We start from the raw sequence: 22,010 nt of genomic DNA, 5'->3' as shown, positions 1-22,010 counted from the left end.
ATAAAACTAAGCCCTTAAGAGCCAAACCTATCTCTAAACATGGTAATTTATCAAAAACAGCCCCGAGTTGCTCATAGGCAATACTGCAAGGTCCTCCGACAAGAGAGATTAACACAAGTCCCACCACCCTCCCAAAAAGCCTTTTTTCCCTCCAGTTGAGTCTCCTGTGTAAACAGCCACTATGGTATAAAAACAGCTTTTTCATCAGCTTGGAGTGGCATTCATTTTAGAAGTTTCTGCTCCCAAAGGGAAAAGAGCAAGAAAGGAGAGGATACGAGGCAGAGGAGCAAGATCTGGTTTCCTTCTGAGGAGTGAAAAATCCTGTCATTGGGTATTTATCTTCCTGGGGTTCCCCCATGTCCTGCACTGGTAGCATTTAATCTAAGAGGAACAGATCATGCAGACATCAGCTGACATTCCAGAAGTTGTGGTGTCCACCTACCACCACCACCCCACCCCACTTATTAGTGTTGTGGGAATTTGGACTGTCATGCTTCCCAATTACCAGCCTGAAGAATTTAACTCACTCACACCTTAATAACCTCATGACATTTAAGAAATTCTTGTGACAGAATTCCCAGTGAATGCCACCTTTCCCTCTATCCCAAACACCCAGCCCAAGTGAAGTCACGGAAGCCTATGGAAGTCCTGTCTCAGCAAGTGTTCAAGTCAGCCTGAGAATAACAGCTCCAAAAGGACCACGTGCCCATGCTTACTGCTCCACTGCGGGGCCCACAGGCCTCTCTGCTTTGGTGATTGGGTTCAAACCCCCATAGAAAATATTCTAGTAACTTCTTTCTGCCATCCTTCTCTCTCTCCAGCCCCCACCCTCAGATGTTTTCCTAGAGTGGATCTTACCTGAAAGGTAGGTATATCAAGGAAGCAGGTAAAAAGGGAGAGAGGCAAAAGGGAGCAGACCTCAGGCACTATCCCTGATTACTCGGCTCTCTTATCGCCGGGCCCCGCTTAGAAACATGCCACATTTTAGCATTTATTAGAAAGAATAGGATGCACAGCTGCATGGAACCCGCATCCACAAGCATCTGTATGAGCCACAGGTCCATAGTCCTGACCAATTCTGTTTGACACTAATGTTACTCTACATGAGTAGAGTTCAATGAGGGTTGATATGGGATGTGACAGAGTAAATCAGAATTAGATTAAAAACAAAAGTTTAGAAACCGATGCTACACTTCAGAGCAAATGGGACTTGAAGGCCAAATTTCCCCTAACTGCCTTCAAGTCCTTTTCCCTATTACAGCCTTTGCCTGCCACCCCCCTACTGGCAGTGCCGCAATCACATCTGAAAGTGGAGTGGAATGCATATATGAAGGCTTGAGATACTCCTTTTTAGATGCAATACCTATATGTTTAATATATAGCAATTAACTTCTGGTCAGGAGTCTGCAGGCAGCAAGCTGCCCCAACAGATAGTGGCGGGGAGAGGGCCCAGAGCTGGGACAAGCACAAAAGACAGGTCCAACAACAATGCCTGCTGTCAGCAGCTGAATTATTTTTATACAAGAATTTTTATCTCTATTGTACAAACAAGTACGTGTCTGTGCAGACTTGTTAAGCAATCCACTTGTATGTAGAATAAGATTTTTTTCCCTTTCTTGCTACTAGTCACACAGCTCCAAGATCAGAAGAAATACATAGTCTTTGAAGCCGCTCAAATGTTTTAGTTAAAAGGACAGCAGTTGTTTTCAAAGATCCAAGAGTATCTTTATCAGAATTAAATTTTTCCTTATTGATTTTTTCCCCTTAACATAACAAAAACATAAAATGAGAAGGTTACGATTTATGATTAAAATTTTTCTCAGCCTTTAAATCATTCTTCAGTAGCCAATGTTCACTTTTAAACGTAAAAGAGTAATTTGTTTTAATCTTAGGATGGGGTGGAATAGGAAAGAGAAACTCCTGAGATTTAAAATTTAACATTGGTTAATGCACTGTTTCAACTGTGAACTCAAAGATTTGTTGGGGGGAGGCTAAATGAACAGTAAGTGGCTCATTGTGATCTGCCCCCTAAATGTAAATACATCATGAAATCATGGTATCCCCTGAGTTGGCAGAGGGAAATGCTTCAGATTTTTTTTTTCCCAAAGAGAATCTCCATATTTAAAATGCAGAAGATCAGACATGGCATATAACATTGTGTTCCAACTAAAGGAATAATCCAAACTACACCTTATTTCCCTAAAAATTAGCAGATGTGCCTTTGTTTTTGCAGCTTTTTATGCATCATTACATATCAAGAAAAATGAACAACTGATGAGTATAAATTTAAATGCCCTCATGCCTAGCAGGAGGCTTCCTTGTGTTTTTTAGAAAGTTCTTTTTAGAAAAAGAAAATAGATGGGGGGAGGAAGGCAGGTAACAACTGCACCTGTTCTCTGTTGAAAGCACCTTTGCAGGTCTCATAGTAATTCCATTCTTCATTTTAATGGGAGTTCTTAATCAGTGGACCACCCCCTCCCAGCGAAAACTAAGATCAAATTGTAGGTGTAATTGTTTATCACCAACGCTAACAAGAGTGAAGATACAAACAGAAATTCATTGTGAATGACCAAAGGTCCCCAGGTATCCCCTTCATCAACATGCCTGCCTGCTCAGGTTCCCACTGGGAATGCCCTGGCAGGCCGATCGGATTCCAAATAACAAGCTGCTAACCCTATCTGGAAAAGGGTGTGAGAGGTGCCTTCTCACCTCTTTTACAGGAAGCTTAAACCTGAACATCTCACCTTTACAGGATATAATTTGTTGTTAAATACTCCACAAACTTGGTATTTTATCTATCTAAAGAGGCAAAAAAGAAAAAAGGAGGACTGAAGAGAGGATGAGGTATAGCTGGCCTAGCCCTTGTGGCAGGGAGATTGTCTCACAACAGCAACCTGTTCAGGTAAACCTTCTAGAAACATTGCATCAGATCTGCTCACATCAGTCTCTAGGGTGAACCAAGAGATGAAACACTCCGGTTCCCTGTCTACAAACTTCTCATTTGCCAGTTCTTGGCAGCTTATTTTTCCAAGTGTTTTGTTTCAGGAAACGTGTATATTTTTCTTTGTATGTTTTGTGGATTTCCCACAACTGGTTCTGACAGCTGTTGATTCTGTTAAATGAACACATTATAAAAATCCTCTTTAAAACCTCAAGCAACAGTGGACTCGAAAATAATGGTAAAATATTTTAATGGAGTTCCAGTTGAGAGTTGGTTAGAAAAATAAAAAAAGAAGTACAAACAAAGGTACAGAAGTGCTTTAAATCAGCACTAGATTGAAACTGAATGTCTGCGTGTGTGCGTGTGTGTTTAACGGGGAAAAAGGGGTGTTGCAAATCACCACAAATATTTACACTGTACTCCCTTTGTTCAAATCACATACTTTTAACAGGAAAAGCTGGAACTGTGGCTATTTAAAATTTTAAATATTCAAACGCCTGTAATTAGCCATATGAAACAAATTACATTGCATTTCTCCATACCAGCACATGCAAAAAATTCTGGTGGTGGATTGGGAGGTGGCAGAGTTGGGGAGACAACTCCAAGGAGGAAAAGATGATGTTTTCATTTTGCTATAGATCAAAGGAGAACAAGAATGGAAACTGTGGCATATCGAGCATTTTTACATTGCTGTCGTTCACACTGGGCTATCTAAGTTTGCACAATTCCCCAGACTAGCTGCATATTAAGCTTGCTGTGTACAGCTTTATTATGGTGCGATGGTAGAAGAAGCATTAATATTCCAGCTCTGCATCTGACAGGGCATTTACATGCACCCATCTGAGCGACACCTGAGAGCTCCCCCAAGGTGCAGTAACCGTGTGCCTATTGTAAAGGCAAATGAAGCTCACCTATTCCCTGCTGGGGTCAGGAGCGACCCCACCACCCTCCATGCTGCCAATCCCTCCCTTGCCAACCTAACTCAACGCCATCACAGAATGACGAATGAGCTCAGAAATAGACCCCAAGTTACTAACCCTGCTAAGAACAGCAAAAGCCTTTGCTGAAATGTTTTAAAAATGCATAGGGAGTGCAGCTGGCCAGTAAAAAGCAGAGAGACAAATTCCAGGGAACCCAATATGGAATATGTTACATTCTAAAATTGATTAGAAATACAGTCTGATGTTTACTGGCTTCAAATTGAGTTTGGCATCAGCATACTGGCTTTAATAATATTGGCATTCTTTTATTATTATTTTTAATCTGTCTCTGGTCTCCAGGAGCACATGTGGAGAGCTAAAGCATTCTTATTCATCAGGTTACATTTCCTGGAAATTAAGTTTGTGACGAAATGACTCTGGTAGCAATAATATGGTTTGTGCTCAAATTAATTAGGTCATTGTTGTAAAAACTACATGGCAAATTACAAAGGTAAAATTTACTGATATTGGCCAGAGCTCTATACCCTGGAAGTGAAGGGGAGAAGCAGTTTCAGGATGCTTATTTACCTGGGCAGGAGGAAAGAACAGAGGAGGGAAGGCTACAATAGCCAGTTTTCTATTTGTACTACAAATAAAAATATTAGTCATTAGCCATTAAATTATAAAGTCCGAACATATTTTATGAACTTTATTAATGTCCTCCAAATTGACACATACAATAAAAACCTGCTTGATTTGAGATAAAAATGGGCACTAAGTTAAAATCTTTTTTTTAATCCTTGTAATAACAACACTGCTGACATAACCATGACCCAAATGAAATCTGAACAAGCAGAAAGGTACTAAAGATCCTTGGTGATTAAATCTCTTGCTAAAAAAGTGGCAAGGTGCCAGGCTGGGTCCAGCTTGATGCTAAGTGCTTTTATTACACAAAGCTGGTATTACTGTATGTAAAAACAGACTTGGAATTGGGGTAAATTTTGTCAGATGATTTCTTTGTACAACAAAGTGTGTGAACAGACCAACCAAAGTAGATTAAATTAACATCAAATGCCACAAACTCAGTGCATCTCCCTTGCTGTGCTACTCTGGTTAAATTTCATATTTTTCCCCCAAAAAAAGGCAAACTTTCTCACTGACTAGTGTGCAAAGCCACCATTCCCCTTACTCTCCTTTATTAAACTCTTTCCTTAAGAAATTCTGAAATTCTGAAAAATGCCTCCCTAGTATTTGCACATTTGTTAGATAGTCCAATTTAGTCCTCCCACATTAGCAAACTACATTGAGGCTGCAGTGTGAAATTAATGATTTTCCAGGACTAGAAAATGTGCCATTAATATGCATCCAACTTGCCTCTTCCGTGAGCTTAAGGCTCACTGTCCTGACATTGCCTGCACATTTCTACACCCAGTTGCATTTTCCAGCCCATGGGCAGCTCCACAATTAAATGCCACATTCACTAGGAGAAGGTGTGCAAAACAGATTTCAGATCCTTTAAAGTAAAAGGCACAACTTGCAGCACAACAAGGAATGGGGTGATTTAAGAAATTACAACACTGTTTTTTTAAGCTTTCACAGAATAAACACAGAAAATGGGAGGGAAACTTTCCCCCTCTGCTCCTGTTCTTGAAGTGAATACATATTTGTGTTTCCAATAAAAGGCTGTTTTTACATTAACTGTCTGTAACAGCAGGAGACAGAAAAACTAACACAATCTCCACATCACACACAGAATGATCTTCATATCACGTGGCCCAATTCTCAACACTATTATTTATAAAAGACAACTAGGAAAATGCACAATGCATCTTTTCTGTGTCACCAAAAGGGTAATGTCTGAAGAACTTTGGGATCTCTGGGATCCTCCACATTCTAGATTTTTTTTTTTTTTTTGGCTTTCCGAACTAAATTTAGCAGCCATGCGGGCCACTGTTTAATTAAGCTTTCGAAAGTCCTCTGACAATGCCAACAATTGTAGGACACTTCTGCGGCTCAATCATGCAATCACTGTGACAGTTCTATTTACAATTTGTCTTAGAAAGAGTTTCTCTGACATTGTACTGTGACAAAACATCCAAGCTGCCAGTTCACAACCTTTCTCTGTCTTATTTACAAATACAGCTTGTAGAGAGGACTCCCAGATTCCTGACCAGGAGACTTTGGGTAGTAGCCTCACCAACACAGGCTCCCAGGGAAAATCCTAGATACTAATTAGGAAACAGTATTCTCTATCCTCTGGATTCTGAAGGGAAATGAAATGTTCACCAGTATGTTGGGGGCTTTTATGTTTGTTGTTTTTTTCAGCTGCCATGCTAAAAATTCACTTTAGGAGGCACTGGTTTTATTCAGAATCACACAAATAAAGAGAAATGAAAAAGAAGTAGTCATGATAGATTACTATAATGTATAGTCTCATTTACAATCACACTGAGAAGTGCACAAATGCATCTTCCAGTTCAGTCTGAGCTAGGCAAGAATTAGAATTGGTACAGAAAGAAAAGACAAGGTGATTTTCTAAATTCGGAAAAGCCTAAGTATATTATACTTGATTTACCTTTCAGTAACATGCTCATATGGTTCTGTTCTGAGTTAGTATTTCTTCCTTCATTAGAGTTATCTGTCATTATCTAGATATGAGGTGTGTTGTCTAGGCAAATAATTTTTAAAGACCCTGATATAAATGTCTATACTCATGATTTTAATGAGAAAAAATGTTGTATATCAACAGTGACAGACTTTACCACTTTATAGGACTTGTCATATTTTCTCCCATTCTCTCAAAAGAGCTAACTTTATGACAGCCCAACCCTAATTTAAAGATTTGTATGTGCAGTAAGCCCAAACCTCAAATCTGACACTGTGGGATAATATTTTTTGGCCTTTTCTATAAACGAACAGCAGTTTCACATTCACTAATCTTCAGTGACTATTTCCTCCATCACAAAATATGAGACTAGAAAACAAAACAAAACCCCTATTAAAATCCCTGGCTGCCAAAGGCTACTGATAGCTGATGGTGGATATTTGACACACCAATTGATGAACTGGGTCCCATACAATATAACCTGCTCATTTCCAGTTAAATTAATACTCTTTGAAGGGTCTCAATGGAATACTCTTTGAAGGGTCTCAATGGATCACAGTCACACAATATTTTGAATATTTGAATGAAATGAAAAAAAAGCAATCTGATCAACATATATGTGTGTAGTAAACACATGTACGTGGGTAAAGCATTAGGGCATATACCTATCTATTTGCCAGGTAAAAAAAAAAATCATCCTTTCTATAAAATACTCAGATTTGAAAGGCCTACGAATGTTCAAAATGCATACCACTCTACTGAAGATTTAAAGAACTCTACCTTCTCCTCCTATTTGAAAGCCCCGAATTCTAAGCTTTATTTATCTCAGGAAGATCTGTCACTGTTTTATTCCTGCTTCCTGCCTACAAAATGGCACAGAGCACACAGTGAGCTCCAATCCAACTTACATCACTTTAATAAAGCTTTTCCTTACACAGCACACTTAAATGACTACCTTTTATGTGGTTGCCAAACATATTCTTCTTGAGATTCATCAATAGATCTCCCTCCTAATACAGAGCATCACTTTTCCTTTCTTTTTGTGACACAATTCAAATATCCACTGAATGATTCCTCTTATTGTTTCCTTCCTCACCATAAAAAGAAAAGCAGACTTGAAACTGTGAAGACGTGCTTGAGAAAAATAGGCTGGTAATACACAGCCTTCTTCCAGAATGTACCCTTCAGAGGCACCTGAGGGCCAGGACATCTTAATTTATGTGCAATGGTAGAATGTTAATTTCACCAGAGGAAACTCTTAATTCATTACTGTGAGTTATGAGAAGTCATGATTCTCGTTACTGACATCTCACTTTGAGATGTGACCACACTATTTATGGTCAGCCAGTTCCAGGGTGGGAACAGGTGATTAAACACAACGAAAGGAATCAAGGCTTTGTAATTATTTGTGCATGAAAGGTTTACCTCACCTGGGTCACAGCACTTGTGCACCCATTTAATATTTTAGACACCCTACACAGCTTTTCATCTCAGTGAAATTATTTTTGTATTAGACCTATAGAGCATATTTTAAATTTGCTTTTGTTTTTTGGCTTCTCTGGACTCTGCTATTCTAATAGTTCTTTAAAAAAAAAAAGCATATGACAACCAGAAAGTCAAGGAAAATATGCTTTACTTCCCTACATAGATTCACAACTCACTACAAGAGCAAAAAGCCTTCACTGTATGGCCGTCCCCACAGCTTTTAGATTCCTCCTCTAAATACAGAAGCACAGAATTTGGGGGCTGGTTAATCTGGGCTGAATAACCTATTTGAGACCTCAGTGAGAAGTGTGGTTTTAATTCTTGCTTGACAGACACTGTGTTTTGTCTTTTAAACTAGCAGCTCGATATGTAAATACGATGTTACATCACGCAAGTGTTACTCCATATTTGGTGATTTAGAAAGGCTTTGGATCTCCGAAGACGACAAATCCCCTTCCGCTTGCTCTTGCTTCATTAATCATGCCTTACACTTCTGTTCATTTTCCTTCCAGTCACAAGACAGCACATGGAAATGGACATTGCTATACCCTACTGGGAGGCAAGGGAGATAAAATCTTAACCTAAATGTGGGGGATTCAAGAAAAGTATTTTGTAAATGCAGCTTCCCTGGTAGATTTCTCATTTCACTAAAGGAAAAGTATCTGAGTATTATTGCAGGAAGGATTTTAAACAAGAAAGAAAATGCCACGTTTGATTTTAATGATCAAATTCCAGACGGGGATAGGAGAAATAATATGACATTTAATTCTCTGTGGACCACTGACCTACTACAGTTCAACTTTGTGGTCAAACTAGGTGGGAGAGACCAGTTCCAGTGAATTAATTGATTATATGCACTATCTTTCCTAAAACTGAACAAACCTTCCCTCATTGGGAGGAGGGGGCAGGGGGGAATAGAAAACAGGGATCCACTAACATGTATGGCATTTTTGTCACCACAAGAATCTGCAGTCATTTTATCTTATGTGTTAAATCACTGTTGTTTCATAAAAAATGTTTTAAGGGTCACTGTACAGTGTTGTTGTTTATCACTTACAGTAGGGATTCAAGTCCCTCTATTAGTCGTTAATTCCTTTTCCCTTGAGCTGCTGAGAAACCCACATACCTAGCTATCTCTCTGCTAAAATTAACCGAAGGAAGAAGAGCTGTGGAATATGTCTGTGTATTTTTCACAGAGAATTTGTACATTGTGTTACAGCAGATCCAGTGGAAGTCTGGACTGGACATTTGTAAGGGTGACATGTGGTTGTGTAAACCACAAACAAAATCAAGATACATCTGTCAAAACCACATCAGAGACAAGAGAGAGCACAGAGAAGCATTTATCATTTAGCTGAGGAGGCAGGCTGCAGGGAGCAGCCGTTCCTGTCAAACCAACCTTTTGAAATTTCCAACATGCCCTTAAACTTTTCGAGTAAGCATGTCTGTGCGCTTCAGCAACTGCCCTCTCTACTCTGGCCTGGCCAGTCGAAAATGGCATCTTAAAGTCAAGGTCATGGTGTCATCCCACCACGGGGCTGTGTTTAATTACAGCCCCATACCGGCTGACAGCCAATATGGATCCAAGGCTAGCCCTGAAGCTCAGTTAACTCTTTCTACCCCCTCCAAACTGCCCTGCCAGTCCACCCCACTTCCCGGAAGCCTTGAGAACTATCTGCACCCCTAGGGAGGCCTGGCCAGTTATTCTGACTCACACAGGTCATTTGTCGAACTCAAATGCCTACATGTCCACTTTTGCCTCTGACTTGTCACCCAGGCTGGAAATGGACATTGGAAACTGGGCTAAATGTACTAAGGGTCATCATTTAAAAATGAGACAGGGAGAAAAGAGGAAAGAAATTCTGAATCAGCAGATCCAAAAAGAAAGTATCAGATTTGTGTACCTATTCCACCTACATCTGACTGAATGAAGTGGAAAATATTTATTTTTGTGTATACTGGACATAAGCAATAGGAATGATTATTTTAACATTACAAGGCTGTCATGGACAGTCACATGGAGAAATACAGAAAGCACTTCACCACTCCTTAGTGCTTGACTACAGCACCTCTGAAAATGAAAAGAAAACATGCAAACAGCTTTTCTCCTTGCTTCTCATTTACCTGCTATGTGTTCCTGTTTGGGGCAAATTCCTCTAGATGACGTTGATAAACAATCGTCATCCTCTGGCGTGACCTGGATGCCAACCTCCACGGGATTGGATGCTTTTTTCATCTCGATTGGTGAAGGGGAAGGTGGCTTATCCACAGCTTTTTCTAAGCAGAGGCTGCCATTGCATTGTTTCCGTTTGTGCTCGATAAAAATAAGAATGTCCCCCAATGGGAAGTTCATCTGGCACTGCCCACACGTGAGGAGGTCATGGTCCCCTTCTGGAGCTCCCAAAGGGCCGTGGTCTGGTTCATCATCTGTAAGAATGGCTTCAAGAGGTTCGGCTGTGGTTGGAGAAACAAAAGAACAATTATTAGAGTGCCAGAGAGGAGAGAAAAGAGGGAAATATATTCTCAACCCCATTCCATCCCACCACATTATGTAAAGTGTTTCTAGTTTCCTCTATAGAACACCCAGAAAATGTGAGCACCTAAAAGGCACAAGGATGTGGGAATTACCAACAAGAAAGCAAATTTATCAATGAAGCAAATCATCATACATTTAAAGAAAACTGTCTGACTAGCATACTCCAGAGGAAAAACAACACACACACATACATTACAAATGTATCTGGTTTGTGAGTTTAGAAAGAATGTGACTGTTAAATAAATAGCTAACACAGGAGATATAAAGCTTAAATAATAACTACTCCCCCCAAACTGGTAAAAAACATGAACTGAAACCAAATTTGTTTCTTTTTCCTATAGACTAAGTTGTCGATTGTGCCAAAGAATAAGAGGAGAGGTGCATAAACACACATACCCCCTTTGTGTGTGAATGCATATATTCCTAAGTGTACAGAAACATAGCTTCATAAATTAGAACGCTACTACATCACACAGAAAATGTGCCACATTTACACTGCCGTAGTAAGAAAACTGCATTCACCTGTGAAACGAATCTAAATAATAATCATAACGCAGCATAATTCACACTGCCAAAAACCCTTCTGATCTTACTCTCAGCAGTGCCACAAAATCAAAGAAATACCAAATTCACTGGCAAATCTTCGCAGACACATTAGCTAAATGGGATACTTTTGAGTACTTAAGAAAATAAGCCAATTAGTCATTTTTTCATTCTGAAGAAAGGAATACCTAAAATATTCTAAACATGTTTGCACTTAGTAGCCCCTTCACATAAAAATCAGAATGGTCAAGCAAACGCCATGTTTCAGAATAAGGCTGAGAAGTCCTTTCTTTAAACTTGAAATACTTGACCTAATGTTGTCAAAGTTGACTAATTTTCTGAATGAGCTCCAAAATGCTTCATTATGGTACTATTTCTGCACACATGATCACCAGTGGATGGTATAAGAAGGTAGATACATCTTTCATTCCTATTTCCTTTTTTTTCTTCAACTTTGCACCAAAATACTCTAGCTTCTATTGACCAGCTTCTATCATTGTTTGACCTTCCAGGGGAAAAGAGAGTTGGCAAGTCTCTGCTCCTGAAATCTTATGCTTAGAAAAAAAAAAAATCACAAAACACAAAACATTCAGGATGCTGCCAGTTAATAAAACGGAAGAAGAAAATGTACAAGTCTTAAACAGTTAATCAGTCTGACCTTCTTTAGCAAGCTGCCAATTTCACATTTAATGAACTTAAAGCCACAGAGAATCAAAAAATAGATTTTAATTTGAGTGTAGAATATTGGAACCGATTTTGATAAAGTGCAAAAATCTAGTGAACTCAGGTTAAATTTATTTCAACCCTACCCAGGCTGAATATTGAGGGGGAAGATCTGGAGTAACTCCCAGATGTGCTGGGTGAAATAATATTGAGAGAGCCCTGCCTAGCTGCACCTGTGCTCAAGTAGGACATGTCATAATTTCTAGCCTCTGGTACTCCTCCTAATTTAACATAAGGTCACCACAGTAATATGAAGGTTATATTCCTACTAAAAAAGACAGCAAGGTAAGCACTTATGTTTCTTTGCCCAATATACTGACCAAAAAATAAATACAGAATACACATGCATACTTTTCAAATAAAAGGAGACAAACGGAAGTGCTTTTGCATTATGCCTCTATGTCATTTTTCTCCTACATTTGCTTTCATTTTGACCAAGTGAAGAACTGAACAGGGAAGTCCTTCTCCAAGATCCCTGCTACTTGAATTAAGGATTTTAAGCACACATTGACAAATGTGGCTTTTTTGTTCAGCATTAACTACAAGCTCTGAAGTTTACAGGCTGCAGAAAGGCTCAGGAAATTTTTTATTTTATTAAACTTAGTACGTGAAACTCTTGCCAAAAAAAAAAAACAAAACATTTTTTGAAACTCCACTGTTGTGATTCATTTTCTTATTCCCAAGGCCTGTCACATTTCTGAAAGTGGAAATATTTAGGAGCAAAAGGAAGTATTCTCCTAGATAGCAAACAGTTAAAGGTAATGCGGTACAAAACTGACTTGGTTAAAGTCTTCTAAATGTAGTGACTGAACTGATTTACAATCAAAACCAGGAAATGAAGTGGTAATTCAGAGGTTGCTGATTACACCTCCACATTTCACCTAATTAATTTTATAGGAGGCAAAGTTCTTGAAAATAACAAGATGATCAAATGTACAGATATAAAAACCTGTAACCTCAACATTTTCTATGCTCTTAACGTAAATTATTGCTAATTAACAAGAATTATATCCTAATGTATGAAATACGTTTCACATTGGGCTCCTTGCAAAACATTTGGCTAGTAATGTACAGAGAAATACCAAAACGTGTTCTTACTATTGCTGCTATATTATTAAAAATCAGACGAAATGGGGCACAAAGAAAATATGAAAATACAATTCTCTTGGTGTAGTCTACTGATTTGCATTGCCATCTTTTCTCTGTGGCAATCAACATTTCCTTTCTGGGCATCTGATAATTTCTCTGTATTTTAATGCAAATTCCTCTTTCCCTAAAAACATTCCTAACCTCAGCCATTTTACCCCCTCCCTCAATTCAACTCCATCCGCCTTCGCCCCCACAATACCAGCGTTTCTAAGCTCCAGCCTAAGCTCCGGCTACAAAGCGGGGAGTCCAGGATTGAAGTGGAAGGGAGTGGGCAAAAATCATAATAATTAGCGGCGAATTCTCTACAAGAGAAAGAAATAGAAAATAAAATGCTTCTACGTTCAAACAGCAAGACATACTGGAGCGTCTCAATGCCCCCAGCGACTGACTGAGGTCTCTTTCCTCTCTCTGCAGTTGCAAAGTAATAAATTTATTATTTTTTTTTAAATACAGCTTTAGAAGAAATGTAGGGAAGGAGCAAGGGAAACGAGGGCTGCTGGGGGAGGGGGAGAGGAAAAAGGAGATCAGCCTTCAAGTTTGCTTTCCAAGTCCTTCCCTTTGATTGTCTTAGCAGGGTAAAGAAGCAAACCGAGGCTGAAATGCACGGAGGAAAAGCAAAGAAACAAAAGCGAAGGCAAGGGCGACAGGCCTGGTGCAGGAGGCCCGGCAGGGCGTGTTGTGCAGAAAGTGAAGTTGGGCTCGGGGACTATGAGGCACAAAGCGAGCAGCGTGCTGGCTGCAGGCTTCGGCCGCGCTCGTTGAGAACACGTGTAGCGGCGGCCCCGGGGCCGAGGGCTGGGAAGCGGCGGACAACTAGGGGTCCCGACTCCCACCTCCACGCCTGTCCAGCCCGGCCACAGGGTGACGACGGTTCCCTGGGCCAGCCAGTTGGAGAGGTAGGAAATGAGGCTTGGAAAACTCGGCTGGTTAACCTGGTGCAGTCTCAGTATCACCGCACACACCCCAAGCGCGGGTCCTGGCATTCATTCTGTGTCCATAGGCTCACACTTTTTACTTTAGGAGACCTCTGCAAATGCGTTTCTCCCGTAATTCCCCGTACCCGTGTGCGCAGGGCGGCGGCGGCAGCGGTTATTCATTATTAAATGACGCTGCTTGCCCGCATCATTATAACTATTACTATTGTGATTTCGGGCTCCGAGACGAGAGCTGCAGGAGGCGGGGGGGCCGGGGTTCTGGCTGCAGAGCTGCCCTGCAAGCCCAGGGCGGCCGCCGTGGTCAGTGTTTGGCGCGGGGGTAAAGGGGCAGAAGAGAACCTGGAGAGACCAATGCGAACGTTCCGGATCCCGCCCTTTGGCGTGGCCCCGAAGCCCGAGAGCGTGCTCTCCCCTTTCCTCCCTATCAAAAATGCCCGCCCTGAAAGAGAGCGAAAACTGCACCCCACTCCGAGCCGGGACACAGGGATGTCGGCTGCACTCCCGGGCTCTTCTCCGCAGCCCGGGCCGAAGCATTTTTAAAGTCAAAATGAAGAACAAAGACATAAGGGGTGATTGGGGGAGAAAGGGAATTCTGCCTAACCATCCGTTTCCCCCACCCCCACCCTCGCAAAGCTCGTCCCTCCCCAGCCGAGAAACGCTGAGCAGCGGGTGGGGGAGGCTTTGGTACAGGTTCAAGTTCGCTGAGCTTTCTTGATCTTGTTCTGCCTCCTAGCGACCGAGTGGCTCACTCAGCCCAAGAAACAGAGGGTGGGGGTGGGGGTGGGGGTGGTCCTGAAGACTGGGATGGCTCCCACCCTCTCTGCGCACCCAGAAAATGAAAAAGGAGCGACCCACACACCCTTCCAAACTGGTCTTTTAACCCAAAGCACGCACTGGACTGGGGGCGGGAGAACGGGAGGCGGAATAACCCACCCAGTTTGGAGTGTCCCAAGGCGGCCCCGGGACGGGTGGGGAGGCAGAGAAGCAGCGCAGACTGCTCGCCTCAGTCCGTCCTTTTAGCCCCCCAGCGCATCCTTCCGAACAAGGGTCCGGCTCTCCCGAGTCCTGCGAACACTGCCCTTCCTTCCCGCCGGTACCTGGCCGGGCAGTAACTTCACACCGCTGCGCGCCGCGTCTGCTCCGCATCCGGCGCGGCCGGGGAAGTGGGGGGCGGGGGAGAGCGGCGAGGGAGGGATGCGCGGGGGTGGGGAGAGGGAGGGCCCCGTAACGTGCCGGGGCGGGGGAGCTTCCGAAGTGTGTGACAAGTTCCAGCGCTCAGTGAAAAATGCAATTCCCTGCGCGCACCCCCCTTTAAAAAAAATACATAACTGGGTGTAGGTGGTCCTGTAAAACGACATCAAAAAGTAAAGTAAGGGCTTTGAGTGAAGGGGGAAGGGATATGGGCCCTCTCACGCCTTTCTTTCACTTGGCTGCCAAACTTTCGTAAGTGCCCACCGCCCGCCTTTCCGGGCGCATGCTGTTAACCAGGACAGCCACCACCATCACCCTAGCTTATATAGACTCACAAGGAACCCCTCTCCGCCCCCGACCGAATGAGGCCGGGGGTAGAGGGCAAGAACTCAAGGGTGGGATGCGCTGAGCCCCAGGATCCAACTCCCCCCAAACGCAAACTATTACCCCTGCCCGCCCCCACCCCTCACCCCCAACCTGGCCAGGCCACGCTTGCGAGCAGGGTACTGGTGGCCATACCCAGTGGGAGGGGGTCAAGGAAAGCACGTGGTGACCTCTCCGCCGCCCGGTGCGGTGGACTAGAGACCGCGGTGGGTTGAGGGAGCGGGCGGGGCGTGAGGGACAGAACACGCTTTTTCAGTTGCAGTGCAAAATAAATGCTTTGCAAAGCGGAGTTTCTCCCAGCCGATTTCGCAGTCGGGTTGGCGGGGAGGAGGTCCGAGCATTGTGCTGGGGGAAAGGGGGGGACGGTGGACACGGTTGGCGTGAAGTCGCGGCACGGCCTGCCGCTGTGCGGGATAGCGGGCAGCGGGTGGGCGATCCCAGGCTGGGCGGGGGCGCAGCGAGGCCCGGCGAGGCCCGGCCGCCACCGCCTGTTCCCGGGCTGCCGCGCCGCGCTTGGTCCTGTCTGTTTGTTGGCAGGAGGCTCCCGCACACGCGGTGCTTGTAAACATTCAGACACGAGATTTTTCCCAATCAAAATCCACTTCCACTTTTTTTGAAAATCTTCCAAAAAATAGTAAGAGGAGGGAGTTCCTCGCTCCCTCTCCGTGCCGCCGGCGCTCTAAGTTTGGAACTAAAGGGGTTTTGGGGAGGGGGGTATTGTTTTGTTTTGTTTTTTCATCTATTAGAGATTGAGATTTTTTAAGAGGGGGGGAGTCTAAGGAGAGCGTTGCAGAAAACGGCCGGCCGAGCGCCTAGCTTATGTTTGGAGACAAGATATTTTACGTTCTCTTGCCTTGTTTTAATTTTGGTTTTATTTTATCCTATTTATTTTGCACGCGTTCTTGCCGGGAGGGGTAGGCGGCGTCGGCCCGAGCGCCCTCCCTCCCTCTCCCGCTCGCCCCCGGCCCTGGCTCCTGCCCTTCGGCGGCGGCGCATGAGGACCAGCGCGAGTAGCCGGCACAAAAGGCAGCGGGACAAACACCCATCTCGGCCCGAACAAAAGGCTGCAGCGCCGGCCGCGACTCCGGTCCTCCCCAGTCGCCCGGCAATCCCTGCAGCCGCGGCCCCTCACCACACTCGGCGGACTCTAGTGTGCCGGGGGCACCCCCCTCCCACAATCCCACTTTCTCACTATTGTGGAGATGACTACTTTCCTCCTTGTGCACACTTGACCGTGAGCGCACCGGTGTCCGAGGGCCAGTCTCACCTTTTTTCTCCCTAGGAATTGTTTTGGGGCTTGGGTTCCCTTCCCCCCACCACCACCACCGTTTTCCTTCCCTCGGTGAGTGGAGGCAACCCCCCTTTGCCCTCCAGCTCCTTTCCCTCGGTTTGCAGGAGAGTTGTCCGTATCTAAAGCATTGTTCATTATTTTGCAAAATTGGAGGGGAAATCAATGCATTCCTTCTCGAAAAGCAAAATAAAGCTGTAGAAAGTAGGGAAGAGGAGGAGTCAAATTTTTGTAAAATTGAATAAAATTGAAAGGTGCGTGCTATCCCCAAAGTGTACATATGGCTACGGTTCAGGATGGGATGAGGGTTTTTTTTTCCTTCTCCCTTTAATCTCTTTTATACCGACTCTCGGAGGTTTTTCTCGTGAAAAAAATTTAAAATGCATGCACACACCCCTCTCTCCCCCTCGCTCTAGCTTCCCCTCTTGCGCGCTCTCGTGATTATTAATAATTATTATTACTATTATTGGGTTACTTACGCGAGAATTCCCGTTTGCTTAAGTGCTGGGGTTTGCCTTGCTTGCGGCGAGACATGGTGGGCTGCGGGGCGGGCGGCGGCGGCGGCGGCGGCGGCGGGCGGACGACGGCTCGGTTCACATCGGGAGAGCCGGGTTAGAAAGAAGGAGACTCCAGAGAAAATATCTTCATCAGTGCCTTTTGACATCCAAAATAAATTAGAAATAATACAAAGATGGCGCAGGGAAGATGAATTGTGGGAGAGCCGTCATGGCTTTTTTTTTTTAAGCAAAAAAAAAAAGAGAGAGAGAGGAGAGATAGAGGGGGAGAGAGAGAGAGAGAGAGAGAGAGAGATGAAAAAAAATGGCAAAAGCCCCCCTGAGCTGCAAGTTCAAGTGCGGACGTGACGTCCCTGCGAACTTGAACGTCAGGAGTCTGGATGGACAGAGACACACAAAACATGGGCAGGGCGAGCAGGAGAGAAGGGGAGGAGGGAAGGGGAAGCTCACACCAATGGACACACATCAGGGGCTGGACATGAAAAAGAGACCAGGACAAGCCAATGGCCAGTGTGGGGCGGGGGAGGTGCGGGGCGGGGGGCTCCTCAGACGCCAGACGCGGCCCCCGGGGGAGGGGCGGGCGGAGAGGAGGGGGCGCTGGGGCCGCAGGCTCACCAGTGGCCGCAGCGAGAGCCGAGGCGGCGGCGTGGCTGAGAGAAGAAAGGGGCGGCGGGGGCGGCGGGGGCAGGCCATGCGACCGCTCCCCTCCCATACACCCCGCATGCGGACCCTAAAATGAGAGAGTATTTTTTTAAAAGAAAAAGAAAGAAAGAAAAAGTGTATGGGGAGGCTGCAGCCCGGGTCCGGGGAAGCGCGGGCGGAGGGAAGCCAGGTAGAGTTGCTCCCGGACACCCTCCTCCGTGCGCACACCCACTTCCCCTCACCACCGCCGCGGCAACGCTCGCTCCCAGCGTGCGGACGACGGGGCCGAAGTGAAAGCCCTGAGCCCAGGGCTGCACTAGGGAAACTTTGCCCGAGGAGAGGATCGCAAAGAAAAATCACCCGAAGTTGAGAGCTGAGCCTCCCAAGTTACAGCTCTGCAGCGGGCGAGGGAAGGAGGGAGGGAGTGCGCGGCGAAGCGGAGTCCAGCCCAAGTTTGGAGGGTTGCGGGTCCGGAAGGGCAGCGCCAGGGCCTCCGGGAGACTCGGCGGCCTGCAGGGAGGGAGAACCGGCAAGAGAGGCTTGGAGGCCCGGGCTGGAGAGCCGGGGACGCGCCCCCAAGGCCGAGCTTGGGGACGCGGGATCTGAGCGCCCCGACAAGCAATTGGGTCAGAATGCAACTAGAAGCACGGAGTCCAGGCCCCCATGGGTCGCGGAAAGAGAGAGGCCAAGGAATAAAGAACAAGGAGCCAAACTCAGGGCACGTTCCCGCCCCCGGAGGGGAGCACCGGGCCCAGGGCGAGGAAGGCGCCGCGGCGTCCGCTTTACCAAGCGGCCGCGGGCCAGAGGACAAAGCACGGGCAGTCCCGGGAGTTTCAGTCCCTGGGAACGTGCTCCCGCGCCGCGGGAGATCCTCGAGCCAGGTCCCAGGGAAGGACACACCCCCAACCACTACAGAGCGACTGCAGATGCACAGAGGAACGGAAAGAAAATGTTTCTTACGGGCACAGCGCAACTACTGCTGTGCTGTTACCCGGGGAAAGAAAATGGGGAATGGAGAGCAAGCGACTGGCTTGCAAAGGCGGCGGGGAGGCCACGGCGGTGGGATGGCCGTCCCGGGTCAGCGCCGCGTCCCGGGTGCCCCGTGCCAAGGTGCACACCCTGGAACCCGCAGCCCTCTGGCCTTTCTGCAGACGCTCCTGGGAAATTAGGCAAGACCTGTTGGAAATAAACCTCTGTCTCTTTAATGCACACAGGCGCACACACGCTGCCGCTGTCAAAAAGCGGGCTTCACTCTGGCGTGGGATACTTTCAGTTTTACGTAAATGTACGGCAACAGCACCCCCTGCGATCGGAAAGTTTATTCAGAAACGTGCCTGCAAAGTACCCGGCGCCTCCTGCCTCCCAGCCTCCCTGCCTGCCTGCGCCGCCCGGTAGCCGCCGCCGCCTAGACCGCGCTGCGACTCCAAATCCGGAAGGGAAGGGGGAGAGGGAAACGGGCTCCTGTCCCAGCTAGGCGCGGAGGGTACGGGCGGAGGCGGGTCGCCTCGGCCCGGGAGGCTGCAGGCTGCAGGTGGACGCGTGTGTGTCTGCAGACGGGAGCCTACCTTCCCTCTCCTCCACGAGGCTCCACAACCCCTCGGGGCTTCTCTTCCCCTCCTCAGTCTAAGGGACGTCGTTTTCGTAAATTCACCCACCCGGCTGGGGGCTTTATTATTTTAAGAGAGGGCCCCTGGCTTGCACGCGCGCCCCACCTCCCAGTCGCACCCGCAAGCGGCTGTTTTTATTCATGTATTGTCCTAGTAAAGTTTCAATCCTATTATAAAATGACCGGCTTGCATAGCTCGCCGAAGCTTCGGGTCCCTCTGAGAAAGAAGGAGAGGTTTTGATGCTCAGCACCAGGAGAATGAGGGCTGGACTGACTTGATGTAAACGTGGCTTGTTGTTCCTGTTTCCCTCCAGTTTGAGTGGAAAAAACTCAAATCCTGTTTAAAAAGCAGGAAGATTCACTTACTGTAAAGCTCTGTAGCCTATGTGTTATTCCATTTCCCCTTTTTCATGAATTCTTCAGAGCAGGTCAGCGTTTCCCTTGCACTGTTTAGTTTTGTGTATTGTTAAACTAGCTCTAGAGCAAACCAAACAATGTCATTGCAGTATTGGGTTGGGGGACTGGACATGGAGAAGAATGGTTGGTGGGAAGGTGAGGAGAGGGAGGAAGAAAGTGCGAATGCAAAGCCTTTGACAAATAAATAATAAAATTAAAGCCCCTTCAGGTAACAATAGTGAGTCAGATTCTTTCAGAACCAAGCTTTTCAAATTTAAATATTTTTCCCCTCCATCCATCCATAAAAGTCCATGTAGAGAGAAGGTATATAAATGGGCAAATGTGTATTGGGGAAATATATATGTATGATTTATATATAATGGGGTGTATAAAGCTTTTCAGGGTTGGCTGTAGTATAAAAAGTAATGACTTTATTACCTCTGAAAGGTTCTGTGGTTCACATTTAACAGTATTCTGAATTACAATTCATTACACAATTGTGTGCTCTCTAAAACCGGCACCCTATCAGGGCCGCTATCTGTGGTTATTTCCAATAAATAACTGGCAACATTTTATTGATTTTCTTTTTTTAAAAAATCATAGGAAATTAAGCACTTAGTTACAAGTAGGTCTGCTATATTATTGCACTTGTTTCAGATTCCAGGGGGTTCCTTCCAAAACCACATCTTAAAACACACATTAAAAACCCAGTTTTGCAGCTGCCTTCCCTGAGCGCCAGTGGAGAGGTAGCAGCAACTTTCTACCATTTACATATAGTTCATTTCACCATCATAAAATGCTCAGAGTGAAATAGGAACTGCCCTCCCCTCCTGCCCATCCCCCAGCCTTGGTTTTACCCAGTCCAGAAAACCAAGGCGTATGTGGTGGCATTTGATCCCTCCTGTCGCAGACCCCACCCTGGGTCCTTCGTCTTTGCCCCTACAGTGATGGCCTCTCCTCATTGCTGCTGGATGTTTGCTAAATCATCCAACGGTGGGGGGAGGGGAGAGGGGGAGTTTGTATGGGTGTTATAAAGAAATAAAAATGTGTTGTTTTAAGAGGTTTAAAAATATTGCATAAGTATTGATTAATAATGCAGGTGGTTTTGTAGAGGGGTGGAAGGTCACTTAAAAGCATACACTTGGAGATGGAGAAACAGTAAGTATATTTACCTTTCCAAAAGTGGCTTTGAGAAAGTAATAAATTATGACAATGTTAAAATTATATTCTGGCTATTCAGTTAACTTCATATGGAGGTAAAGAACCTTTGCTGATTCCACGGAGGGTCTAGTTAGGCTGTGTGGGCCCTTTCCCAAACCTTTGGTGACGACATTGCATGTAAACTCCAGGCCTACAGACAACCCCTCCTCTCCCCTCCTCCCTTTTTATCTTGCCCGTGGAGGAGACTCCCCAAGACTTCCTGCAGTATATATTCTGCCTCTGATCTCCGTACTTAATAGCCAAGTCCTGGTTTATGCTTTATAATGTGTTGACAAGTTTTCTAACAGACTTTCTGAAATAATGCACATATATTCACATCGGTTAGAAACCCACCGTATTTTTAGAGTCGAGTAGATCTATACCCTAATGCAGTGAGAGAGTGTAAATCATAGAGGATTTCATAGTCCTTTCAGTAGTTTTCGGTATGAAGTATGAGCCGCGTGGCCTCCAGACGTAACCTTTTAGAAAAAAAGACAGTGCTTTTATTTTATGGTGTAAAGTGCTTTTAGCTCCAGGGCTCTGAACGTGAATGTGGTCAACAAACAGTTCCAAGAGGGAGGCTTAATACAGTCCCAGCCCTCCAGCGGAGGATCGCCCCGCGCAGAGGACTCGGGCTGAGCTGGAGAATGAAGGGTTAAAAGGTCTATCTCGGTGGAAACTACAAGGTTAGAGTACAGTATTCACTGTCTGCCTTTAGGGGGAAACACCTTTACAGATTTAAAGATAAATGAATGACTGAATAAATGGTTAAAAATTCGATCGGCCCCACCTTGATTTTAGCTTCATCGTTTTTTTTTCTCTCTCCCTATTGGCAGTTGAGAAAATAGAGAATGGGCAGTCCTCCTCATAAAAACAAAACTTAGGTTTGGATTCCACACTTACAGGTTTTGCATTTGGGGTTCTTGAGGATGGGAGTTCTAGGGTGTTGTT

General features: G+C 45.2%; 1 protein-coding gene across 6 annotated transcripts in view; it reads right to left on the bottom strand.

Moving 5' to 3' along the window:
* The window catches only part of BCL11A (BCL11 transcription factor A), a 97,300-nt gene extending 79,639 nt beyond the window's left edge, over window positions 1–17,661 (bottom strand). The window contains exons 1-2 of one of the 6 annotated variants that reach the window (XM_017666658.3): window positions 17,180–17,661; window positions 10,076–10,405 (exon numbers count right to left, since the gene is read on the bottom strand). In XM_017666658.3, the coding sequence (XP_017522147.1) occupies window positions 10,076–10,405; window positions 17,180–17,234 (385 nt within the window). In that variant the 5' untranslated portion in view covers window positions 17,235–17,661. The other 5 variants (XM_073212865.1, XM_017666662.3, XM_017666660.3 and 2 more) reach the window with 5 other exon arrangements.
* Window positions 17,662–22,010: the final 4,349 nt, after the last annotated feature.

Source organism: Manis javanica, chromosome 1 (assembly GCF_040802235.1).
Source record: "Manis javanica isolate MJ-LG chromosome 1, MJ_LKY, whole genome shotgun sequence".
In the NCBI taxonomy this organism is placed as follows: Eukaryota; Metazoa; Chordata; class Mammalia; order Pholidota; family Manidae; genus Manis; species Manis javanica.
The sequence above is the reverse complement of the archived record's forward strand: the minus strand, read 5'-3'. Positions and strand labels throughout refer to the sequence as shown.